The following is a 21984-nucleotide window of genomic DNA, read 5'->3' as shown; positions in this document are numbered from 1 at the left end:
CAGGAGTGCTCTGCAGTCCTAATAATTCTGCCAGAGCCCAAATCCCGTGGCAGAGGTTTGAGGTGAGGTAGGTACAGTGGAGGATGAGAAAGTCCTTTCACAGCCTCCTGGACAAAGAACAGGATCCTGCTCCATAAACCAGCTGCTCTTGCAATATTTAAACTCTGGAGGGACTCAAATATTGCAGTGATGAGAGAAGAGGAGGCTCATGTAAGTACCTTGGCAGATGGATGCTTAGCAGAGGAAGGAAACTACCCCTGTGGGATGGGACCAGGAATAAATGCTCAATTCAGCCCCATTATCCAGCCCAAACAGGTAAAATAGCTGGACAAAGGTGTTTTAGCGTTTAAAAAATACTGTTCTTCCCTTTCACCAAACTCAGCAGTTCCCAACAGGAGCAGTTACCAGTGGGCTGTAGTTTGCTGTTTCTTTGGTCTCAGCTTTGTAAAAATTCTGACTAATAATTTTGCCTCCATTTTCATGCTGGTTTGAATCAAATGTGAGGCAGCTGTTCATTTTTCTCAGTGATAAATCACCATTTCCTGACACTTGGAAACTCGGAAGACTGAAAAAAAAAAGAGAGAGGGGAAAAGTGCTGAGGGTGAACTCGGTTTTATTTTTAATTATTTAGCCCCTTCAGCTGTTCAGCCCCAAAGGCTGAGTGTTGACACCACTTCAACATGCAAGGAAATAGTTGGAGAATGAATTTGCCAGGGATGGATAAGGGATGTAGCCCTCCCTCCCCCATGGGCCTGAGGTTCCCATGTGGAATATCTGAGTGTGTAACATGGCTTGAGCATGCAAATAATTGCAAGAGCAGGCTCTAAGTCTAGGAAACAGCAACCTTGCCTCCATTGTTCAGCCTGGGCTCAATGTTTGCCTTCTGGCAGGCTCCTCTCTGTCCTCCCTGGGAGTGGGGAGAGCAGGGCCAGCCTTCCCCTGCTGCCCCTGCCCAGGAGGAGCTTCTGCATCCTGGCCTGGCCCTGCATCCTGCCCTGCTCCTCCCTCCTTCCCCCTGGGGCAGCACCACCGGTCAGTGGGGAATAATTCAACAGCAGAGTCTGGAACAAGGACTTTCTGAAGGCACCTGAGTCCTTGTTTAAGGGAGGGAGGCTGGAGAGGAGGAAAGCAAACCCCCTGCTCCATTTCCTGCTGTTGTGCTGGTTCGTCCAGAGTATTTCCATTGTTCGAGAGCAAACCCTTGGCAAGCCAGCAAGGAGGGAGCATCAGGCTGGAAAGAGGGATATATTTGGCTCAGATTCCTCAGGAGCATGACCTCTTCCTACTGAAGTCTATAACAACACTCCCACTCACTATCCAGCGCAACATTTTTAAACACTCCCCCCTCAATTAATTCTGTGGTGCATTGAAGGAAGTGATAAAAATAATCCCCTCAGAATGCATTTTCCTGTAGGTAAAGGGACACTACTTTGAGTGCACTCAGAAAAATAGTAGAGGAGCACAGAAGGCACAGACAAGGCTGTCATTGCAGGAACTTGCACACTTTGGGCACCCAAAAGATGTTGGACTCAGAAAATGATGAGCACACACAGGAATATCCAGGATCAGGCCAGTAACAGGAAGGCCACATGAAAAAAGAACAGAAAGTTTTTCTGTGAAAATCTGACAGTGTTTTAAATAAGCTGAATATCACAGATTTCACACAGGCCAAATCCTTTCATAGATTTCCATTTTTTCACTAAAATTATTGTTAATTTGGGAGACTGCAATGCAGTTTTCTACGTTTGCTCTTTTTACAATGTGCTTTCTACTTTTACTCTCTTTCCTTTTCCTACTTGCTCACTCAGACAGCTTTCATTTTCAGCTTTCAATAAAATTAAGAAAGAAAAAAAAAGGTGGGAGGAAACTTTATCTCTGGGCACATATTTGCTTGTTGAGGGGAATGAAAGAACTGCTTCTCAGTGAAAGGGTTTCCATGTAAAGAAGCACAGCCAGATCAAACACAGAGGCACTAAAGTTACATGGACATGAGGTGGTCTCCTAGGAAAGTCATTCCCAGCCAGTCTCACCTACAGATTAGGAATTATACAAAGTCTGGGTATGTGTATTTCTGTTCCTTCTCGTCTGTTGTAACATCTCTGATGCTTCCAGTGGAGCTGTTGCAGCAACTTATACAACCAACAAAACTTCAATATACAACTTCTATAACGTGGATTTTTTTAATTGATTCTGTGAATCTGTCACAGCAAGAGGAAAAAGATTCCCATGTGGGCAAATTGCCTGGGAGCTACTTCCATAGAAAATTACATTTTTATTGTTATTTCCTGATTGAGTAATACAGCTGGAGCACAAAAATATGCACAAGTTAGGCAGAGTGACTTAAGTCAAAACACAGCAATCCTCAGAGATTTCTGTTGGCTGCACATTGATCAGATTCCCCTGGGAACTGCCTGCAGTGCCTGGCTGGAAGGTGGGAGTCTGAGATTGGTGTTAGTTTGGGATTTTCATTCTCACCTTTGCCAGGTCCAGTATCTTCATGGTGCTCCCAGCATGGCTGGAACGAGTTCAAGGGGGGCAAACACTTCTGGGGGCTCTGGCAATCCATGTTCCAGTGCAAATATTGTTATTAATAACCCTTAAGTCTCCTCCTCTGCTAAAATGGAATGGACTGGGTGCCTGAGCCTGATTTCATGGCTGAAATCCATGACAAAACACCCTTGGTTTTACCACTGACTTTAATGAACTCCTTGCCAGTTAACAGTGGGAGTAAATGACAGACCCACAATACCTGAGAAGTTAAAGTGACTGAGGGAGGAACAAGCAGTGTTTTGTGCCATGTCCTTCTGGTTCCTGAATTTTCCTGGTATCCTTAGTTCAGGCAGGGCTTTGTGGGAACAGAGACCCCATTGACTGCAGCAAGGGGCTGCTTCTCATCCTGCCTTTGGATAAAGAGGCAGAAAACCAACTGGCACAAGAGCAGAATGAGCAGGGAGCTGCGAGGGGATTTTTTTTCCCCTTCATTGATACAATGAAATGGAAATGGGCTGTTTATTTTCACTAATGTCAATAACTGTAGTGATAGATTGTAGTCATTGCCAGTATTGATTTCCTTCCCCAACACAAACCATTTCTAAAAATGCCTCTTAAGTGGGTTTTATTTGCTTGCAGGGTTGTGATTTCAGTGTTTTCTCCACAGCCTGTGAGCTGGGCCTGCTCTGGGAAGATCAGTAGCAGGATCTGGTTGTCTTTAAAAGTGAAGGGAAGAGTGGGAAGAAGGGAAAGTCAGGAAAAAAGACAGAGAAGAATGAACTGAAACAGTGTGGAAGAAAGCAGGGATATTTGTTCCACCCATCCACAGGAATATGCAGTGTGGGAAGGGAGCAGAGCTCTCCCTCCCAATGGATCTCACACTGTAAGCCCCTGCCTTACATGCCCCGAGGTTATGAATTCCAAGAGATGGCCTGGAGGGGGCTTAGAGGGATTCAAAAACACAAGGATGAGGTGGAAATTTTGGGGTGCAACTCCATCCAGTTTAACCACAAGCAGGGGCAAGAGGAGTTGCTGGAGTGCATCCAGAGGAGGCCATGAAGATGCTCTGAGGACTGAACTCCTCTGGTGGAGCCGGCTGGGAGAGCTGAGGGGGAGAGAAGGTGCCAGGGAGAACTTAGAGCCCCTTCCAGTGCCTAAAGGGGCTCCAAGAGACAAGGCCTGGAGTGACAGAACAAGTCACACTGAAAGGGGACGGGGTTAGATGGGATATTGGGAAGGAATTCCTCCCCGTGATGCTGGTGAGGATGGCCCTGGCACAGGCTGCCCAAGGAGCTGTGGCTGCTCCATCCCTGGAGTGCCCAAGGCCAGGCTGGATGGGGCTTGGAACACCTTGGGCTGGTGGGAGGTGTCCCTGCCCATGGCAGGGGGTGGAACTGGATGGGCTTTATGGTCTCTTTAAAGCCAAGCCACTCCGTGATTTTCCACCCAAACCACTCTGTGATTAGAAGTGGGAGACAGAGCCCCTGAAAGCCCCAACTTGCCCCTTTTTGCTCTTCCTCCTGTGCAGTGTGGCCAGCATCACACAGAGGGGCTTCCCTAGAACTTATTTTTAAAATAATTGCAACTAGTTTCTATGTAACTTTTAAAAAAATATAAAGCAAATTAATAAATAGAAATAACAATAAAGGGGGGGGGGGGAGCGCACCCAAAATAACCGTCTTTAAGGAACATTCATTTCTCCTCTGCTTTCTTGTCCTTGGTGCCTCACCCCACCCGAGGGGGCTCCGCGCCATCCCCTCCCGATCCCCCGCACCGCCCGATCCTCCGCACCGCCCGCACCGCCCCATCCCACGGGATCCCCCGCACCGCCCCATCCCCGGGGACCGCCCGATCCCCCGCACCGCCCCATCCCCAGATCCCCCGCACCGCCCGATCCCCCGCACGCCCCATCCCCGGGATCCCCCGCACCTCCCCATCCCCGGGGCCGCCCCATCCCCGGGGGCGGCGGCAGCTCCGGGCGCTCCGCGGGGCGCGGGGTGGGCGGGCCGGGCTCGGCGGGGCCGCGCCCGCGGTGCCGGTGCCGGTGCCCGTGTCGGTGCGTGGATGGCCCTGCGCGGCCCGCGATGGCTCCGCGCTGACGGCCCGGCCCGCGCCGCTCGCCATGGCTGCCAGAGAGGAGCTGTACGGCAAAGTCATCCCCCGGCGGAACCGCCAGCACCGCGCCGGCACCATCAAACACGGCTCGTCGCTGGAGATCCTGCTCTCCATGGGCTTCCCGAAAGCACGGGCGTAAGTCGCCTGAGCGGCCCCTTCCCCCGCGCCGCGGAGCCGCTTTACCCCTTTGCTTTTCTCGCTTTACGGCGGAGAGAAGCGGCGGGCGCTTCCCCGGACGGCGGGAGGGAGCGCCGGGATGCAGCCGAGAGGCGGCGGGGATGCGGTCCCGGAGCGGGGGGATGCGGCCCCGGAGCGGAGGGATGCGGTCCCGGAGCGGGGGGATGCGGCCCCGGAGCGGCCGAGGCAGAGCGGGATGATGTCCCGAGTGCAGGGAATGCTTTCCCGGCGGCAAAGGGTTACGTTCCCGGAGCGGGCCGGAGATGCGTTCTCGGAGCGGCCGGGGCAGCGGGGAGTGCTGTGCCGGGCAGCGGCGAATGCCCTGCGGGCAGCGCAGGGATGCGCTCCCGGAGCCAGCGGATGCACTGCCGGGGCAGCCGGGCCAGCGGGACGATGCTCTGCCGGGCAGCGGGAAATGCACTCCCGGAGCGGCCTGGGGATGCCTTCTTGGAGCGGCCGGGGCAGCGGGGAATGCTTCCCGGAGCAGGGGGATGCGCTCCCGGAGCGAACGGGGATGCCGAACGAGCCCGGGGATGCACCGCGTCGCATCCGAGGTGCCAGGGAGGGGCAGGTCCCGTCCCTGGTCCCGTCCCGCGGTGCTGAAGGGCCCCGCATCGCCGGCAAGTCGGGGATCGCCAGGGAGGAGGTTCTTGCACTCCTCACTGAAATCAGCGCCCATCGCTCCTGTGCCATGAAAATAGTGAGTCCGTGACTCCATAGCCTTAGGTTGGTCACCCGGGAGATTTTCTTTGATCTGTGTAAAAGTCACCCGAAAGGGAACGGCGCAATAGAGACAATTTCCGTGCATGGTGTGAAGTAGTTCGGCTTTTCTTGTCCAATTTTGTGCCCTGGTGTAATCTCCCTGCATGTGCTTATATTTTAAATTCATTAGGCAGGAACCTGATGGTAACTTTGTAATAAAACAGAGTGCCTCGTAAAGTGGCAGTGGGCGCTTTAGGATGCAAAGAAAACCAGAGGCGATTGGGATGGTTCCTTAAGCTCTGTAACTTTTCGGTTTGTTGTTGATACCAATCAGAACTCCATGGTTTTGCATCCTGTCTTTAGGCAGTTTTTTTATAAATATATCTAGAGAGATATGCAGTTTAAGGACACATGTTATCTGTGGATTCATGGATCCACTAGCACATAGAGAAAATCTTTTTTTGTGTTTTCCACAGTCGTCCCTACATCCCTTAAGGCTGTCAGTGATCTGTAATTGAGATCAGCACACAGCATTTATATACAGTGAATGCAAATAAAGATCGGAGGGCACTGGTGACTTCATGCTCTGCTTGGTTGGAAAAGCAGATGTGCATCTTTCGGAGTAGCTAGAGAAAAAAAACCTGGCTTGATACTATGAATCACAGGAGTTATTACCGGTACAACGGTGCCATCGAGGCTGACAGGCAGCGCTGCTCTTACCTCACCAAGGAACTGTGTCTATGGGTCATGTTCTTGCCCAAGACAACACTGACGTGATAAAAATGCACTCAGGGCTTCATCATACAAGACAGAGAAGGTTAAACACAAGGGAGTAAGTCAGAGAAAGGGATAAAATATCCCTGATTGCAGGAACTACTTATTGCAAATATAACCAGCCAGATGGGTAAAGCTTCATGATACTAAATTCAGGAGAATGGGGTATAACCCTGTTTGACAACCCAGCTCTGCCTTCCCCATCGGAAGGAGCAATTAGTGCCCCTGTTCCAGCCTGCTGCAAGTGCTACAAATAATTCATCATTAGAATTCTGACAGCAAGCAAAACAGAAATCAACATCCAAGTAGTGCCACCAAGGAACAGCAGCCAGATTTGGAAGGGTGAGAGATGGGACTGTGTGGCCACAGGACATTCCCTAAAGGTCATTGCTTCCCACAGAATGCTTTTTAACTCCCAGAATGGAAGTATGAATGAAGGAGAATACCGAGATGGCCAGGAGGCAAACCCACCATCTGACTCCCAAACATGGCATTGAAAAGTAGCCTTAAAGCCCTTTGGAGTTTTCCCCCAAAACTCTCCCTCCTCTCTTCTCTACCCCAAAGTCACAGTTACAGCAGGAAATGGGGAATTCAGCAAAATTTCAGTTCTGTGCATGTAGATCCTGACTACAAACACAAACCAGGCTGGGACTTAAAAGTGGTGACCATCTGTTTGAGTGGCTTATGCAAAACAAAGCTCCGAGTTGTCAGACTCGTCTGTCAGGCATGTCCCAGAATGCCATCACTGTTGGCATCAGCGGCCTCCTGGATTCTTGAGAGAGCTGGGGGATGGACTGGGGCAGGGGACAGAGGGCACCACTGGAAGATGGTCAGAGGCACAGGAGTTAGCTGGAGAACACAGGTTTCAGGCTTGGTATTGAGCCAGCACTGAGCTCACATTGCCTAAATTTCAGCTTCTAATCCAGCTAGAACAACTTCATGAATCTCACACCCCTGCTGATGGACAGGTCAGTTTTTGTCTCATCCAAACTGAAATAATTCATTATTTGATGGTATTTCTCCATGCCTAGTTTATCACAGCAGCAGGAGCTCAGATGGCCAGGATGGTCCTGGTCTGACAGGAGCTGAGTTGTCACATGCTCCTTTTATTTCCCTGGTTCTGTTCCTTTGGGCAAGCCACTTCACCCAATGTATGTTAAAATAAGCAAAGGTGAAGGGCTAAATACGGTTTCCAACGGTCGTTGGGTGGTTAGTACAGACTAACTTAGTACAGACCAAGTCAGTTAAGGGCAGAATGGTGTGAGTCAGGCTGGAACCAAGAGAGGTTGTCAGGGATCAAGTGTACCTTGCGTTCAGATCAAGGTATTATAAAATAAGCCTGTACTTGTCCGTCCTGTGTGTGGGTTCTGGGAGACTGAGGCTGAAGGATCCATCAAAGGACATACCATTCCCTCTCTAAAGTTCCTTTTGGCACAGGTCTCTCTGTCTTCCTTCTTCCCAGCAACAGCTTCAGTTCATCTGGGCAACTAATTTACACTGTGATGCACAAACCACCTTTGGCTGCTTTTCCCTGTGCATGGCAACTGCTCAAAGCATGGCAGTGTGTCATCCCTTTGAACTGTTACCATGAGCTGCAGTTCTGTTTTGGTGGGTTTTGCCAGCACACAGTCCTTATTTCTTCATTTTGCAATTAGCCCCTTAATTACGTACTGTCTAGTCATGCAGAGGGAGGCTGTCCCTATCCCAAGGAGCTTCTGATTTAAACAGAGAAAGAAGGCAAAGGTGATGTTACAACTTCCATTTTGCAATTTGGGCACCAAGATCCAAGGTGACACAAAATCCTCACCAGCTCCCCAGTTCCCCAAGACCCTGAACACAACAGGCTTCCTCTAGAAAGAGATTTTGCACAATTGTTACTTGCCAGTGGCCAAGAAATCTTGGTTATCATCTTGTTATAGATCTGTCAGTGGTTGCACCTAATTCTGGCCTAACTGCAGTTAAATACACCTGCTGTGTAATGCCTGTATATGTGTTGATGGCCTTCCTGAGGTACCAGGAGAAGAACAATGCAGTTTACAGTCCATCAGAACCACAGGGGATCACTTGAAACTACTATGTAGATACAAGCAATTAAAAAAACCTCTAATGTATGTCTATAAAAGGCTAAACACAGGAAAATTTAGGGATGGACTACAGATTCTTTCAGAATGGAAGAGGCCTTAGACCAAACTTGAATTACTGAAACTTGTCTGGCCTACATGGTGCAGAAATCAATGTGGCTCCAGAATCTGCAAGTTCAGCGAGTCACAGTTTTAAAAAGTTTCATGTTCAACTTTAAACTCCTCCAAATCATCCTCAAAACCAGAAAGTTAAAATTCTAACATGAGAAAAAGAAACCTCTCTTGCTTTCTTTGTTTTAATTCTGGGTGCACCTACGTGCATGAATATATAAATCTATAACATTTAAAATGTTACTTCAGTTTCATACAACTCTGAATTCAAGCCACAGCCCTGAGATGTTGTTTCAGAAGACATCCAGGGCTAGAAAAACGAGGATAATTTCCTGGCCACTGTCATTACTCAAGCTGGGTAAATCACTGTCCATAACCAGAACACTTCAATTAGAGGCATTGTGCTTTTTCAGCCACTGTGCCCTCTGTGATAAGAGTGAAGAGGAATAACACAGGTGGCGAAGCTTTCCAAACCCAAAGGGATGTTGCTTCCATCATCTCAGCCTGGAAAAGGGGAACTGTCTCCTACAGGCAGGTGTATGATCCTGGTTTAATGTGCAATGTTGTGTTCCTGAGTGGATCTGCTGATGCTGATCATAACTGCAAACATTTCCCCTCATAAAAATGAAGCAGACAGGAATATTGTACCAAGAATCAAGTTCATCTCTTCCCTTGTGCTGCACATTTCCTCTGTCTTCTCTCCCACAAAAGACCACCTGGGTTTAACTCTGTGTTCACAGCATGAAGAGAAGTTAATTCCCTTAGCCCTGAATAAAACCAAGCCAGTCTGATTTGGGTTTGCTTTCTCAGTGACTCTGAGAATTTAAGAGTATTAAGGGTTTCATTGTTAAAGAAAAGAAGCTCAGATCCAGTTTATAAACAATAAAATCTTCTCTTATGTTTTGAAAATGTTTTCTAGCCTGCTAAAACATATTTTGCTTAGTAACAGACTTAGCAACATAGCAGGGCTGGAAGTCTCTCCTTCCTCTAGGGTTTGAGCTGGATTTGGGAAAATACAGCATGGAAAAAAAAGTGTTGCAGATAATCTTTCCATTTTGAAGTGGTTTCTCCTCCTTCATGGCCTTGCCTTCAGGGTATTAGTTTTCTGGAAATACTCTTGGCTGAAATTCATCCTCTTGCAAAGAACCAGCCCAAAATAGAGGCATGCCCCAAGTCCCATTTGAGCCCAAGCTTTGGAAGTGTTTTCATGAGTTGTAGGGACTTGTGCTGGCCCAGGTGTGGAGGGAAACTCCATTCCAAAGGAGGAAGGTGATGGATAAAAATGTTTCTAGAAGCAGGCTCCACTGAAAATGGATTTCCAATTTTTAATAGCACTGGAGGAGATCTTCAGCTGTTGAACAGAAGACCTGGGTGTTGCAGCCACAAGGGCTTGGGGAAGAGCTTCCCCTGATGCTCTGTGCTCATTGCTCAAGACAGTGAGTTTTGGGCTTGGATAGAGCCATGATGGATTGTGTGACAGTGATACCATCCAAGCAAAATTTACAGTACTGCATAGCAGCCATCAGGCCCATGGACTGATGCAGGAGCTTCACAGAATTTGTGACCTGTTTAGAAACAGTGGAAGAGAAAGAAGTTGCTGGAAGCGATTGGACAAGACCCTCTTTCCCTATGTGCCCCTCCCTCCCCACGTGCCTGTTCAAGCTTTGATGGTACCCAGCTCTGCCCATGCCAGGGTTTAACTTGAGCCACACTGAGCAATTCCTGCTGCAGTTCATGGATTGCAGTTCCTGGGTTCAGCACTGAGGCCTCGGGAGGATCTCGTACATCTGTGCTGGAAGGGATCCAGCAGGTCTGCACAGAGCAGTGGGAAATGGAGAGTGCAGTGGAGTTTGCAGCTGCCAGGAAGGTGCACTGGAGAAAGGCTGGAGCAAACGTACATTTGGAGCTGAGTTCCATGGCTGCTCTCCACATGCATTTTTAAATTTTTGTTTTAATTTTTGCTGTGGGACCAAGGGATGATATCTGCAGGATTTAGACTGTTCTATACCAGTGGCTCCAATGTGTTTGGGGGCAGGGTGGGGGGATCTCCATCCTTACTTTTAAAATCTAATGATAAACAGTAAAGGGCTCTTTATTTCCACTATACAGGCTGGAAACTGAAGCACAGAGAAGCTTAGATACACACATCAGCTCTGTAGATATGCTGATACTTGCACCTGAATCTGTAGTTTCAGTCCCAGTAGCTTAATGACAAGACTTAGGTGTCTGATCTAAATAGAACAACTATTTCCATGACACTGTGTGAAATTTTCAAATGGAGGGACATTTCTTACCAGAGGCAGCAGAAACCGTTCCTGCGATAAGATCACGCTCTGAAAGGCTCAGGGCAGCAGCAGTGCCCTGTAATACCTCAGTGACTCAGGGTACTGGACACATAACTGCCATTAGTCATATCTGATGGCTGGGAGAAGTGGAACAATCAGATATTCAGGTCTCATGAGGGCAAAGAAAATGCTTCTGCCACAAACAGTTGAAGGTCAGAGCCTTCCTACACCAAGATTGCTCCTGGGACAGCCAAGGCCCCCGAGTGGCTGCGGGGCTTGCTGTGTCCGTGCTGGCTGCCCAGACAACAGGCTGTGTGTGCAGGGAGGAAAACAACCCCCAGCACCTTTCCAGTGCCTGCACACTCCATGCTTCAGTGGGAGCTCATTTAAATCTCTATGTAGCATCACCATCTGCAGTGACTTCCAGTTCAGTGGCCAGTCAGCCAGAAGCCAGCAGTCCCTGCATAGCTGAGATGTGGTTTTCAGGGCTCTAACTCTGGTGGACACTGTAGGAGATGCCAGACCCTGAGTATTTGGTTTGTTTTGGTATTAAAATTACATGGTGACAAGAAAACATTTGCTTGTGCTTCTGTCTCTCTGGTGATTTTTTTGTCTTGGAGCCAAGGTCCTGAACTTGATCCTACTCTCTGCAGTGGGAGGGAGAGGAGCTTCAGAAAATGCAATCCAGACCTCACATGTCACTGACAGAGCCTGAAAAATTACTCTGTGCCTTCTGTGTCAAAACCTCAAGCAGTTAATGACTTGATCCTTAGCATGCAACTCCCTTTCAGGCTTCGTATCAGTTTCGAGCGATACAGACACCAGTGTTACCTTTTTCTGTTCCCTTTTTCTTTCCTCTCACAGACCTGATTCCGCTGTCAGGATCCAGGTTAAATTTACTGATGAGATTCTCAAGACAAAGACTTGCTAGAGAAGCTCATGATTTCAGATATCCCAACTGTTTGAATGGAGCCTTGTTTGCATTAAATGCTGATTATCCTTCCCCCTTGGAGGCTTGGTGACAGTGGCAGCATGTGGGCCTCTTTTGGCAGAATTTCTGCCCCTTATAAAGCCCTCTGGAAGTTCATCCCTAAATTATTCCTACTGCTTTGCCATGGAGCCCATGCTCAAAGGCTGCTGCCAGTCCTCAGGACCTCCTGTGTAACTACACTGACCCAAGTCGGGGGAAATTCCATCTTTTGAAAGATCATGAACAAGGGTTTAAAAAAACCCTAAAAACTTAGTGCTTTTAAATGTCAAGTGCTGACCCTGCAGGCTCCTGGTGACACTCGTGTTCTTAAGTGACCTTTGAAAGTGAATCTTGGCCTCCCAGAACTTGCTCACACTTGAGAACGTTGCCCCAGGTTTTAACTGGAGCTCATAGTGGATTCACAGCATGTGCTCTGCAACTGCAGAAAGAATAGAGACATCCGTGTGTGTGTCTGTGCTGCACCAGTCTAATTATCCTCAACAAGCAGAGTAATCAAAAGAGCTGTAGTTCAGCAGCTGACAGCACTTTGGATTCCATCTCTGCAGGCTTTGTGCAGTACAATGGGGTGCCCTGCCCAGCCTGTGTCTTACTCACCCCCTCTGTACACAGACCCCAAAAGAACAGACCTGGGCTTCGCTTGGCATTATTCTGTCCCCACCATATTCTGCACTGCCTGGCTGTGCACAGAGACTGAATCCAGAGCTCAAAGTGAAGGGGAAAAAACCCAGCAAGAAATAGTAGAATGGGTTGAGGGAATTGCTGAAGTCACCACAACACAGCAGCTGACAACCCCCCAAAACAGTGTTTTATACATCTTGTACCTCCTGTCTGTGTTCATAAGGTGCTGTCCCCTCAAAGACACTCTCCTGTTATTTCTTCTTAAGCCTTGGCAAGTCTCAGCAGCAAAAGATGCTGTTTAAGGTACTCCTGAATACCCACAAGTTACAGTACACAGGCTGAGACACCAACCTCACACACCCAGAGAGCAGAGCCCTTGCTCTTCCACTCCCTGGGAAGCCTCAGCCTTCCCGTTTTTCACAGATTCCAAAAGGAATGAAAATTAGTGCAGTTGCACATGAAGGTGTGACAATATCCTGACAGGTATTGTCAGGACCTAAGTGGTTTTGTCACCCAGCACGGGTGTAAAATTTAAACAGAAAGCAAACAATTATAAACTAGAATGTGGAATTAGTGAGAGGAGATGTGTTTGATGCCTTTGCTTTCCTCAGACACCAAATTCAGGTCCTTGAGGCTGAATTCTCCTGTCATTGCCAGCACCTTGCCAGGCCAGTCCCTGTCAGCAGGAGATCAGCGTGGAATTGCTGGAGAAAGGTTGTGCTTGTGCCTGAGAAACCCTTGGGGTATCTCCTTTCTGTGCTAAAAGTGCAGAGACACACCCCAAAATTGGGAACTCTGATAAACATCCGTAGCCTGACATGGAAAGGGGTTTTAACTGTGTTTCACTCACACCCATCACCCCTCTGCTATGACAAACACAAGGCACGTGCCACTTTTCCCCTTCGCTGTAGTGTTAGTGAGGCTCTGCCCTTCATGGTAGTGCAGAATTAATCACTCCAGGCTGGTGACTGTGACAGAATGGCCAGTGTAGAGGCGGGTGTGTTTTAGAGAGATTCTTCATCTCCTGATTTGTAAAAATGACTATTTTCTTTCTCCTCTGCTTAGTGAACCCCAGTAAGTTGTTACACAGCACAACTCTCATGAATGGTCTGGTTCAGCAGAGCCCTTGAGCACGTGTTTGACTGGCTGAGACCGAGATGTTCCCACCGTTTCTACCAAGTGAAATGGCACTGGAAATACCTGACATAGACTAGTGGGGCTGTTTGTCTTCTAAGCTGTTCCCCATTTTATTGAGAGCAGTTAAATCAGTTCCGTGATGCAAATTTCAAGGCCTGAGTTTGCACCAACATAAAACACTGACACCATTTTCCCCTTGTACGGCCCCAGTGAGCACAGTGATTTTTCTGTACCACAGTCCTGTGCAAAAAGAAAAGGCAAACACCATCCCTGCTCCAGGAGCCAGAAAGAGCAAATTCCTCTGGAGAGGAGGACGGGGAGAAGCCACGTGGAGAAGCAGACAGGATCATCTCCTCACAGGCACTGAGCCCAGCATTGCCTCGAAAACCCCTCACTCCCAGTTACCTGTAGTTATACAGCAACTTAGAAAACCACAGCTGCATGAGAGTGGCACTGTTAGGGCAGCCACTTCCAAACAAGTATCATTCCCATTTTACAGACAGAAGAATTTAACATGAGACAATACATCAAGTTTCTTAATGCCAGAGAGGGCACCTTAATTAACATTTGCCATCCACTGGAGACAAAGGGCTCTCCAGAACTGCAGGCTGTAAGCAGTGTCAATGATGTCCTGCTCCCTTGTTCTACAATTATATTGATTTTCTTCTTCACAATCAATATTTCTTTCTGAGAAATACTGCCAAGTCCTACTAAGTGTCAAATCACAATGTATTAGCCATGGATAAGTTGCAGTCAGTTCTCCCAGGCTCCGTTCAAAGAAATCTCAGACTAACCAAGAATTGGATCTGGTTCATACTCACACTGCCCATGAGCAACAGCAACGAGCCTTGGAATAAATGTAGCTTACAGCTGCACCTTAGAAAACACATTTATATTCCCTTTACAGTCTCTGTATAGCTGTATCATAAATGCATTCATGTTCTGGGGGGCAAAGCCTTCCCCCAGTGTAAACCAGCCTAGCACCATTTACTTTCTTGGAGCAATTACTAATACACACCAGCTGAGCACCTCACCCAGAAAAACCTGCCTTTGGAGCACTGGGGGCTTTATACCATTCCCAGCCTGAACACAAGACTCTACCAAAGCCTCTGGGAGAAAAATTTAAACCTCAGGTGTTTCTTTCCTATTCACAGCACATTTATATGCTGGGGCCACAGAGTATTTCACAAATAGTGACTCCAGCTCTGTGCCACAGCACAGCTACTCTCTGCCTGGAGCTGGTGCACATAATCATGTTTTCCCAGGCAGCTCAGGTGTGGTTGGGTCCCTGGATACCCCAATTATTTGGGTCTGAAACATGTCGGCCATGGCTGGGCAGAGGATGAGGCAGGATTGGCTCCACAGGGACCTGAGTGGTGCACAAGAGGCTCTGCTATGACGGCACATCTGATGCTGCTTCCCCCCACTATTGCAGCAATTACAGGTTCCCTGCTCCAGGAGAATCCATCATCCATCCTGTGTAACCATCTCTTCTCAGCCTCTGACAAGAGGTCTCCTGTGTGGGGTGACTTCCATGAGTCAAAGCCCTCACACCAACCTGAAACCAGCTGTGGGGGTATTTTTAAGTTTGACTTGGAAAGAATAGTGCATTTTGAAGGGGTAATAATGACCCACTTCCCTGCAGTATTTCCTCTTTCTTCCTAAGGTGAAATTTTCTACTTGCATGGGAAGATGAGCCTTTACAAGGACTCTGCATTTCATCATCCAGCTTCAAAAAAACCCCCATCAGATGCTATCTCAGAGAGAGGATTTAACTCCCTAGGAAGACCCTGACTTTGGGGGTCGGTTTATCTTTCCAGCTTCCTCCACTTCTTGCCCCAAAGCTGCTGATCCTCCTTGAGATCAAAGTAGTTTCAGCCCTTGGGAATTCCAGTGGGGAGAATGGCATGTCAGAAGTGCACAGTGTGCCTGGAGTTCTCTTGGATTCCCATATCCCTGCCAACATTTGCCAGCAGTCACTGGCACAGCCTTTAACTCCTCTGGAAGTGCATCCCACATAGAGGAACTTCTGCTAGGGCATCACACTGTGATTTTAGCCTTGGCTGTGTCTTAGAGACTCGAGTGCCCCCAAACCATGGCCTGCCAGGCTTGTTGTGTGAGTCAGCCTGACCCAGAGTGCTGAGCAGCCTGCTGTGATCCTTCTCATCTTCCCCTGGGAATCTGGTGACCAGCTGCTGACTTCAGTGCCTGTTCTTGGTGTTCAGATAGGCCCATCTGCTGCAAAGACAACTTTCAAAGGGTAGGGCCAAGGCTGACCAGATAAAATGTGACAGCAGGAGGGAAAAAATGAGTAGGTCTTTTTGGATGATGCAGGAACGTGTCATCCCCAAAGGGCCTGAGGCCAGACTGGCAGAACTGCATGTGGGTGTAGGTTCCTTGAGCCACAAACAGCTTCCAGGGCAAGGTGCTACCTTCTTTTGCCTGCAGGAGTACAGTAACTCCCTGTCTCACGGGTGTTTTGGAGGATAAATACATTAAAGGTCCAAGCTATCATAGTGATGGGGCACAGGAGTCGTGTATGGACCACAAAAAGGACACAGTTCCCCCTTGGATCACCAAAAGCCATAAAACCCCCCACTCCCAAGTGTTCAATTATTCAGGATGCTATAAAGACCCAAAGGAACTTTATACCTTCTTCCTCTCCTTCACAATGCTTACTAAGAGCCAGTAATACCCAATAGTGGGAAAATCTTAACTGTGGTCTCAAAAATAAAACTCAGCAGCATATGGGAGAAAGTTGTGTTACTGGGGTTTGGGTTTATTCACTGAGGGCCTTACAGTGTCTGGAAATCAAGCCCTTTTTGGAAGTGCAGAGTGGATTACCTGAGCTCAGCAGCTGCTTTGGAAACACTTGACTAACTGATGCTTTGTGTCTGCAAATTAAGCAGCTTTCAATGAGCATGAAAGCATTTTAAGGGCTTTGCCTGAGGACACAAAGACAGTCTCTTGCAGCACTCGGTTTGGAGCTCAGTAATTTAGATTTGCCATCAGGCCATAAATAACCCAAAAATGTGCTCTTAGGTGCCCGTTAGCTCCTATTCCAGGCATCAGCCTTCCACCTACTGAGTATTACTTCAATTTTGCTGCAGCATCTCCCCGAGTCTTCCAAGACCTTCCATGTGACTTTCATTTCAGTAATAGACGTAAAATTTTGTGGTTTCTTAGGTGGAGTGTAAGTGATGATAAGGAAGGAATCCTTTTTCCATGCTGCTTTATCTTCCCCTGACTTGCAACACTTGTTTTGGGTGTCAGGAACATGCAGGCAGTTTATTTGTGGAATATCTTTCTAATCACAAAAGTATCTGAAGCAGTGGAACTGTTTAGATGAAACTGTGCAAATGGGTTGCGTGTTGTGATTAGATAATTGTCCCTTTGCTTCAAGGTATGAATCAAAGCGGAGACAAGTTTTTGGTTGGAATGAAAATTCCTGGAAAATGGGGCCTTCTTGTTATTGTTGTCTGTAGGAAAGCAATTACTGAATATTAGCAGCATCCCAGCAAGGCTTGGGAGTTGTTTCCACTGCTGAAGAGTATTTAAGGGACAACATCCATGAGGCTCTTGAAGTTTAAGGCAGAATTAAGTTGTGCAGCAGCACATTAAGCAAGAGGGAATGCAGTCCTTTGAACAGCTCTGGGGAACCACACAGGTTTCCACAGGCTCTCCCACCTCTGAGGAGGAAACCAGAATGAAAGTCAGGGCCAGTCTGGCAAGGGATTCAAACGTGCAGCTCAAGTTCAAACACGTGAGTAGTTCTTTGGTTTGAGCTCAGGTTACTCGGGCAGGTAAATGCACAGCCTTGAAACAGTTTTGGTTTTCAATCCTGTGGTGCAAGGGTGGAGTGTGCTGATAGCCCTGTGCTCTTCTTCCCATTGCCCAACTGCCAGCCCACATTAGAGCTGCTCCATTTGCTTATCTGCATTAGTGTCTCTAATTTCATTTCCTCTTGGGTGTTCATCAAGGAGGGGTTTTCTCTCATGTCTGTGCATCCTGTTTGTTCTGAGATGTGCAATTCCACTCTGGCTCTGATTGTTGCTGTACCCACTGCCCAGGGCCCTCAGCTCCTCCTTGGAAGAGGATTCCAAGTGCAGACGTTGCTCTGTAACAGCTGTCACTGTTCTCCCTCTCTCTTGTGGGGTAGGAAAGGCACAGAAATTTCTGGCAGCTTCCTTGGCCATCAGCAGGGTGGTCAGTGCTATCCCCATCCCCACTTCACAGACAGAGAAACTGCAAGTACAGAAGGATTAGGCTTCCGTTTCCAAACCTGGCTGTCAAGTTTTGGTGTTTAAACATGTAAAAGCAGATCTGTGTGAGCCTCACACACCCAGCCCCAGCTGCAGCTCCACCACCATCTCTGAAGACCCTTGCACAGCTAAAGTGGAAGCATCCAAAATCTGCACCTGCTCATGACAAACTGAGGCTTTTATCCAAACTACCAGTCCAGTCTGAATAGACAACCTGAGATGAGATGTGTAACATAAGCTATGAATTCAGGAGTTATTTTCAGTGGTGTTCTGGGACTATTTTTAGAAGAATTTAGACATCTGGACACACATTTCCATCACCTTCTGTTCAGTCTCAGCAATTCTTTCAGAGCTCTCTTGTCTGCTACCACAGCCAAGTTCTTCACTTTCCGACCTGCCAGATTTTGCTGTATATCTGAAATGGCTCCATTCGTACCTGTGGTGTTACATTGCATATAATTCAGAAGAAAAATAGGCTTATATTCTGCCTGATTCAGGTTAACCTTTTTTTTTCAATACTACTGCTTAAGATCTTGTAACCACATGGAGGAGGCAAGGAGATCTAAGACAAGAGCTTTCTTTACAGATGCAGATTGCATTATAGGAAATGAGAAGCAATAATCAAAGGAAGTGCTTCATTGTCATTATCTGTTCTCACTGTCTCGTTTCTCACAGTCGAGCACTTCTCTACCTCCAGCACAGCCCCTCTCAATTCTCTTCATTAGAGACTGGAGCCTGCTGCCTCTCATCATCACAACCTCTGCACAGCCACAATCACCTCCCCTGAGCCAGCATGGATTTTTTGCCTTTACTTTTAAACAACTCATTTTCAAACCCAGTGAAAGACGCAGCTCCTTTCCCTCAGAAATCAATCACTATCAAAGCTTTCCTTTGTCCAGCTCATTCAGAGCACGCTGGCTGGAAGAGGAATCATCTCCCTGGATTTAGCAGTCTTTGTAAGCATTGATTTTCCTCCCTCACTTGTGTGCTGGGGGTATCCAAGTCAACTCTAAACCTGCTCCAGCCAGAAAACGTGATAAGCCTGGCTGGTGAGGTTGGCATGGCTTGAGCTGGTCAGAAGACCAGGCTGAGAAGAGAAATACTTGCAATAATTGGTGACAATGACTTTTCTGTGCTGGTGGCTAAATGGGATCTATTGAGACATGCAGAGAGGGACTTTCAAGGTTCCAGTGTAGGAAAGCCCCAAACACTTGTTTACATCCCTCTTCAGCAAGTGGGCTGGACTGAGGTGGAGGAATATTTTGCCCTCTGCCTCCTGTGCAAGCTGAGGCAGCCTGGCAGAGGAGTCATTTCCCCACTTTGCATGTGTTCAGAGTGGTTCCAGACAGCAGATGGCTGTAGGAAACACAACCCTCTGGGTCTCAGAGTGCTCTGCTTTACTGCCACTGGTCAAAGTTTACAGAAAGCACTGAATTCACTAGAGGGTTTGACTTTTTGGAGGTCTGTAAATCCCTGTGAGCACCCAGCTCTGAGCCACTGTCACCCCACCGTGCCAGGGGACACCTTTGCAGGGGTTTGTCTCTGTGAGTGGTGTTTGGGGAAATGAGAAGAGCAGATACAAAGCTGTGGCCATCATGACGCCCATGGTACGTCCCTCCCCACAGAGTTTGTTCAGCATCACTGCAAACACGGGGCCAACCTTTCCTCCCCATCACTTCCCAGCCATGCTCCACCAGCAGCTTTGGAGCTGATTTTGTACTTTCTCAGGGTCTCCAGTTTTGCAGAATCTCAAATTTCCATGATGTGATAGCTCCCAGCAAAGCAGCACTGAACATATCCCAGAGACACTCCCTGGCTCCCATTCCATCCCTTCCCTCTCCCAGGAGTGTGTCAGATACAACTGTTCTTGCTCTGGGAAGGAAACACAGGTCAGAAATGTGGAGCTGTAAATCCTCTGGCAGTGGCTATTTCTGGCTTTAGCTCTGGCTACAGAAACACGCTCTGGTGACAGGTGCTTTTGCAGGCCCACCTTTGGTGAGAAGAAATGTTGAAATAACAGGATTTTTATGTCTTCCTCTTCCTTCCCCTTGATGACATATTCAAAGGAGAGAAATAGTTTCTCTCCCTGAACTGTGCAAGTTTTAAAACTGCTATGACTTTCTCTAAGTCACAGTCTTCTGGTTTCCTGCCAAGGCCAGGGCAGCCCCTGGAGCACTTCTGACCGTTACGTGTCTCCATAATCTTTACAAGCCATAACAGAAGCAGAGAGTATCTAGAAGATAGTGGAGGTCCCTTCCTCCACCCAAATACACGGGTTTGCTCCCTGCACTTTGTCTGCTGTGTATTTCTGAGTCTGGGAAGGGAAAGAAGAACAGCTTCTTCCCTCTCTGCAGCCCTTCTGCAGCTATCCAGCTCACCCCAATGGAGGTAATTGCCAATCTATTCAAATACAACATATATATAATGCTGAAAATCCCCAGGTTTCCTTAGGGTTGTAAAAACACACAGCAATATACCTATTTAATGCATATATGCCAGCACACATTTAAATGCACACACACAAGCACGTGTTCCCACAGTGCATACACTGAAGTTCAGCAGGCATTTGTGGCCAGTGTGTGGCTTGCTTGCTTCTGTATTTTCTTTCCCTCTCTATACCATACAAATGAAACCATCAGAATTAGCAGCAGAAGCCAGAAGAGCTTGCTGGTTTGGAAAAGAAAACTGATGACAAACATCACTTACTAAACTGAAGGGCAGATCCAAACCACCCAGAACTGTTGTGGAGGGTCTGTGGAGTGAAATGGTTCAGACACAAAGAATGTGCAAGGGCTGGCACTAAAAACCTGTCCTACAACATATTTCTTCTGATGAGGTTTGTCTTCCTGACCCACACTCATAGGAACTTGATGCCTGATTAATAAAATCTTAGTTTGCACAACATTACTGTTTCATCTCTGTTTGCAAGTTGTGGCCTGAATTAACAGCGGGCTCTTGTCAAACAGTGTATGAATCAGGACCTAAAAAGCACAGGCCACTCAGCAAATCCCCCTCGGAGCCTTATGGAGATGAGGAGTGTGTCTGTGCAGCCTTGCAAGGCCCTCTGTGTGTGTTCCCCCCGAGGTTCAGCCCATGGCACCGCTGAGCACACCCAGGGTGGGAGTCGGTGCTGGCAGGAAATGAATGGGCTCCGTTCTGGCCACCTGAGCAGGTGCCACACGACAGCCCAACTCCCCTGCTGCCAGTGGGGCTCTGCCCCTGGCACCACACTCAGCTCAGCCACAGAACTGCCCTGCTGGAATACTAGGCATGTCAGGAATCATCCAGCCAGGCTACAACGAGGAACAGCTTGTCCTTCCCCTGATCTGCACACAGGGAAATACAGGACTTGCCCAGCCCCTGAGAGGAAAGGTTCATTTCGCTTAACACACCACTAAGCAGTTATTTTGTTCCTAGTCTGTGCTCAGGAAATTTCCTGAGCTAAACTTTGCATTGGGCCCAAAATGCCTGACAGCCACCAGTAAGCCCATCCCAATTGAAATTCCCTTTTCTTAATGCATTTATACTTTACCCACAACACTTTGTGCCAGTAATTTCCACCACTCAATGCATCATCTTAGAAGTACTCGAGTGTGTTTGCATATGTTTTTAGGCTTCACTGTTACTGGACTCTGAACTCAGCTCAGGTAGAACAGCCCAGAAATCAGTCAGCAAGAACAGAGGCGAGTCATTATCAGGCAAAGCAGTCATGTGTCTCTGCTCTGAGCCAGCTCTGGGATGAACAGAACTATAAACCAATTTATAGAAGCATGTAAAAGTGTGATATAAGCAAATCCCAGTGCCTAATTCCTTTGATTCTGAGCTGAGCTTATCATTGGATGAGAACAGTTAATAAAGGTGGAACGATACAGGAATAGTTGGAAGCAAAGTCTGCCCCTTGGTCCAGAAGAAAGCAGCCCCATGTGGGCTTAGATCTGCACAGCCAAGGAGCTGGAAGGAGCTCAGAGTCAGCCCTGCAGTTAATGGAGCCTGCAGCCTGAACAGGAGCCAAAGTGTGAAATCTCTGGGATCCCTGCCATTCCATTTCCTTCGACCTGAATGGGAAGGTCACAGACTCTGCATTTGAGAAATGACTTAAGAGCCATAAACAGCTGGGCTATCTCTTGGTAGCGGAAGGTGTCACTGTATCTGCTGTGTGGGTGGGAAAACTCCTTGCTTCTAGTTGGTGTCTGGTGTTTATTCATTCGTCCTGACACTCGGTAACAGAACTTGTTCTAAAA

The 21984-nt window shown here is 47.8% G+C and overlaps 1 protein-coding gene across 1 annotated transcript in view; it reads left to right on the top strand.

The window, feature by feature from the left end:
• The first annotated feature begins 4378 nt into the window (after positions 1-4378).
• Positions 4379-21984, top strand: part of UBASH3B (ubiquitin associated and SH3 domain containing B) — a 59585-nt gene continuing 41979 nt past the window's right edge. Inside the window, exon 1 of the mRNA XM_071576282.1 lies at positions 4379-4740. Coding sequence (XP_071432383.1) covers positions 4613-4740 — 128 coding nt within the window. The 5' untranslated portion in view covers positions 4379-4612. The remainder of the gene's footprint in view (positions 4741-21984) is intronic.

Source organism: Pithys albifrons, chromosome 23 (genome assembly GCF_047495875.1).
Source record: "Pithys albifrons albifrons isolate INPA30051 chromosome 23, PitAlb_v1, whole genome shotgun sequence".
NCBI lineage: Eukaryota > Metazoa > Chordata > Aves > Passeriformes > Thamnophilidae > Pithys > Pithys albifrons.
This window is presented reverse-complemented; position numbering and strand designations above follow the sequence as displayed.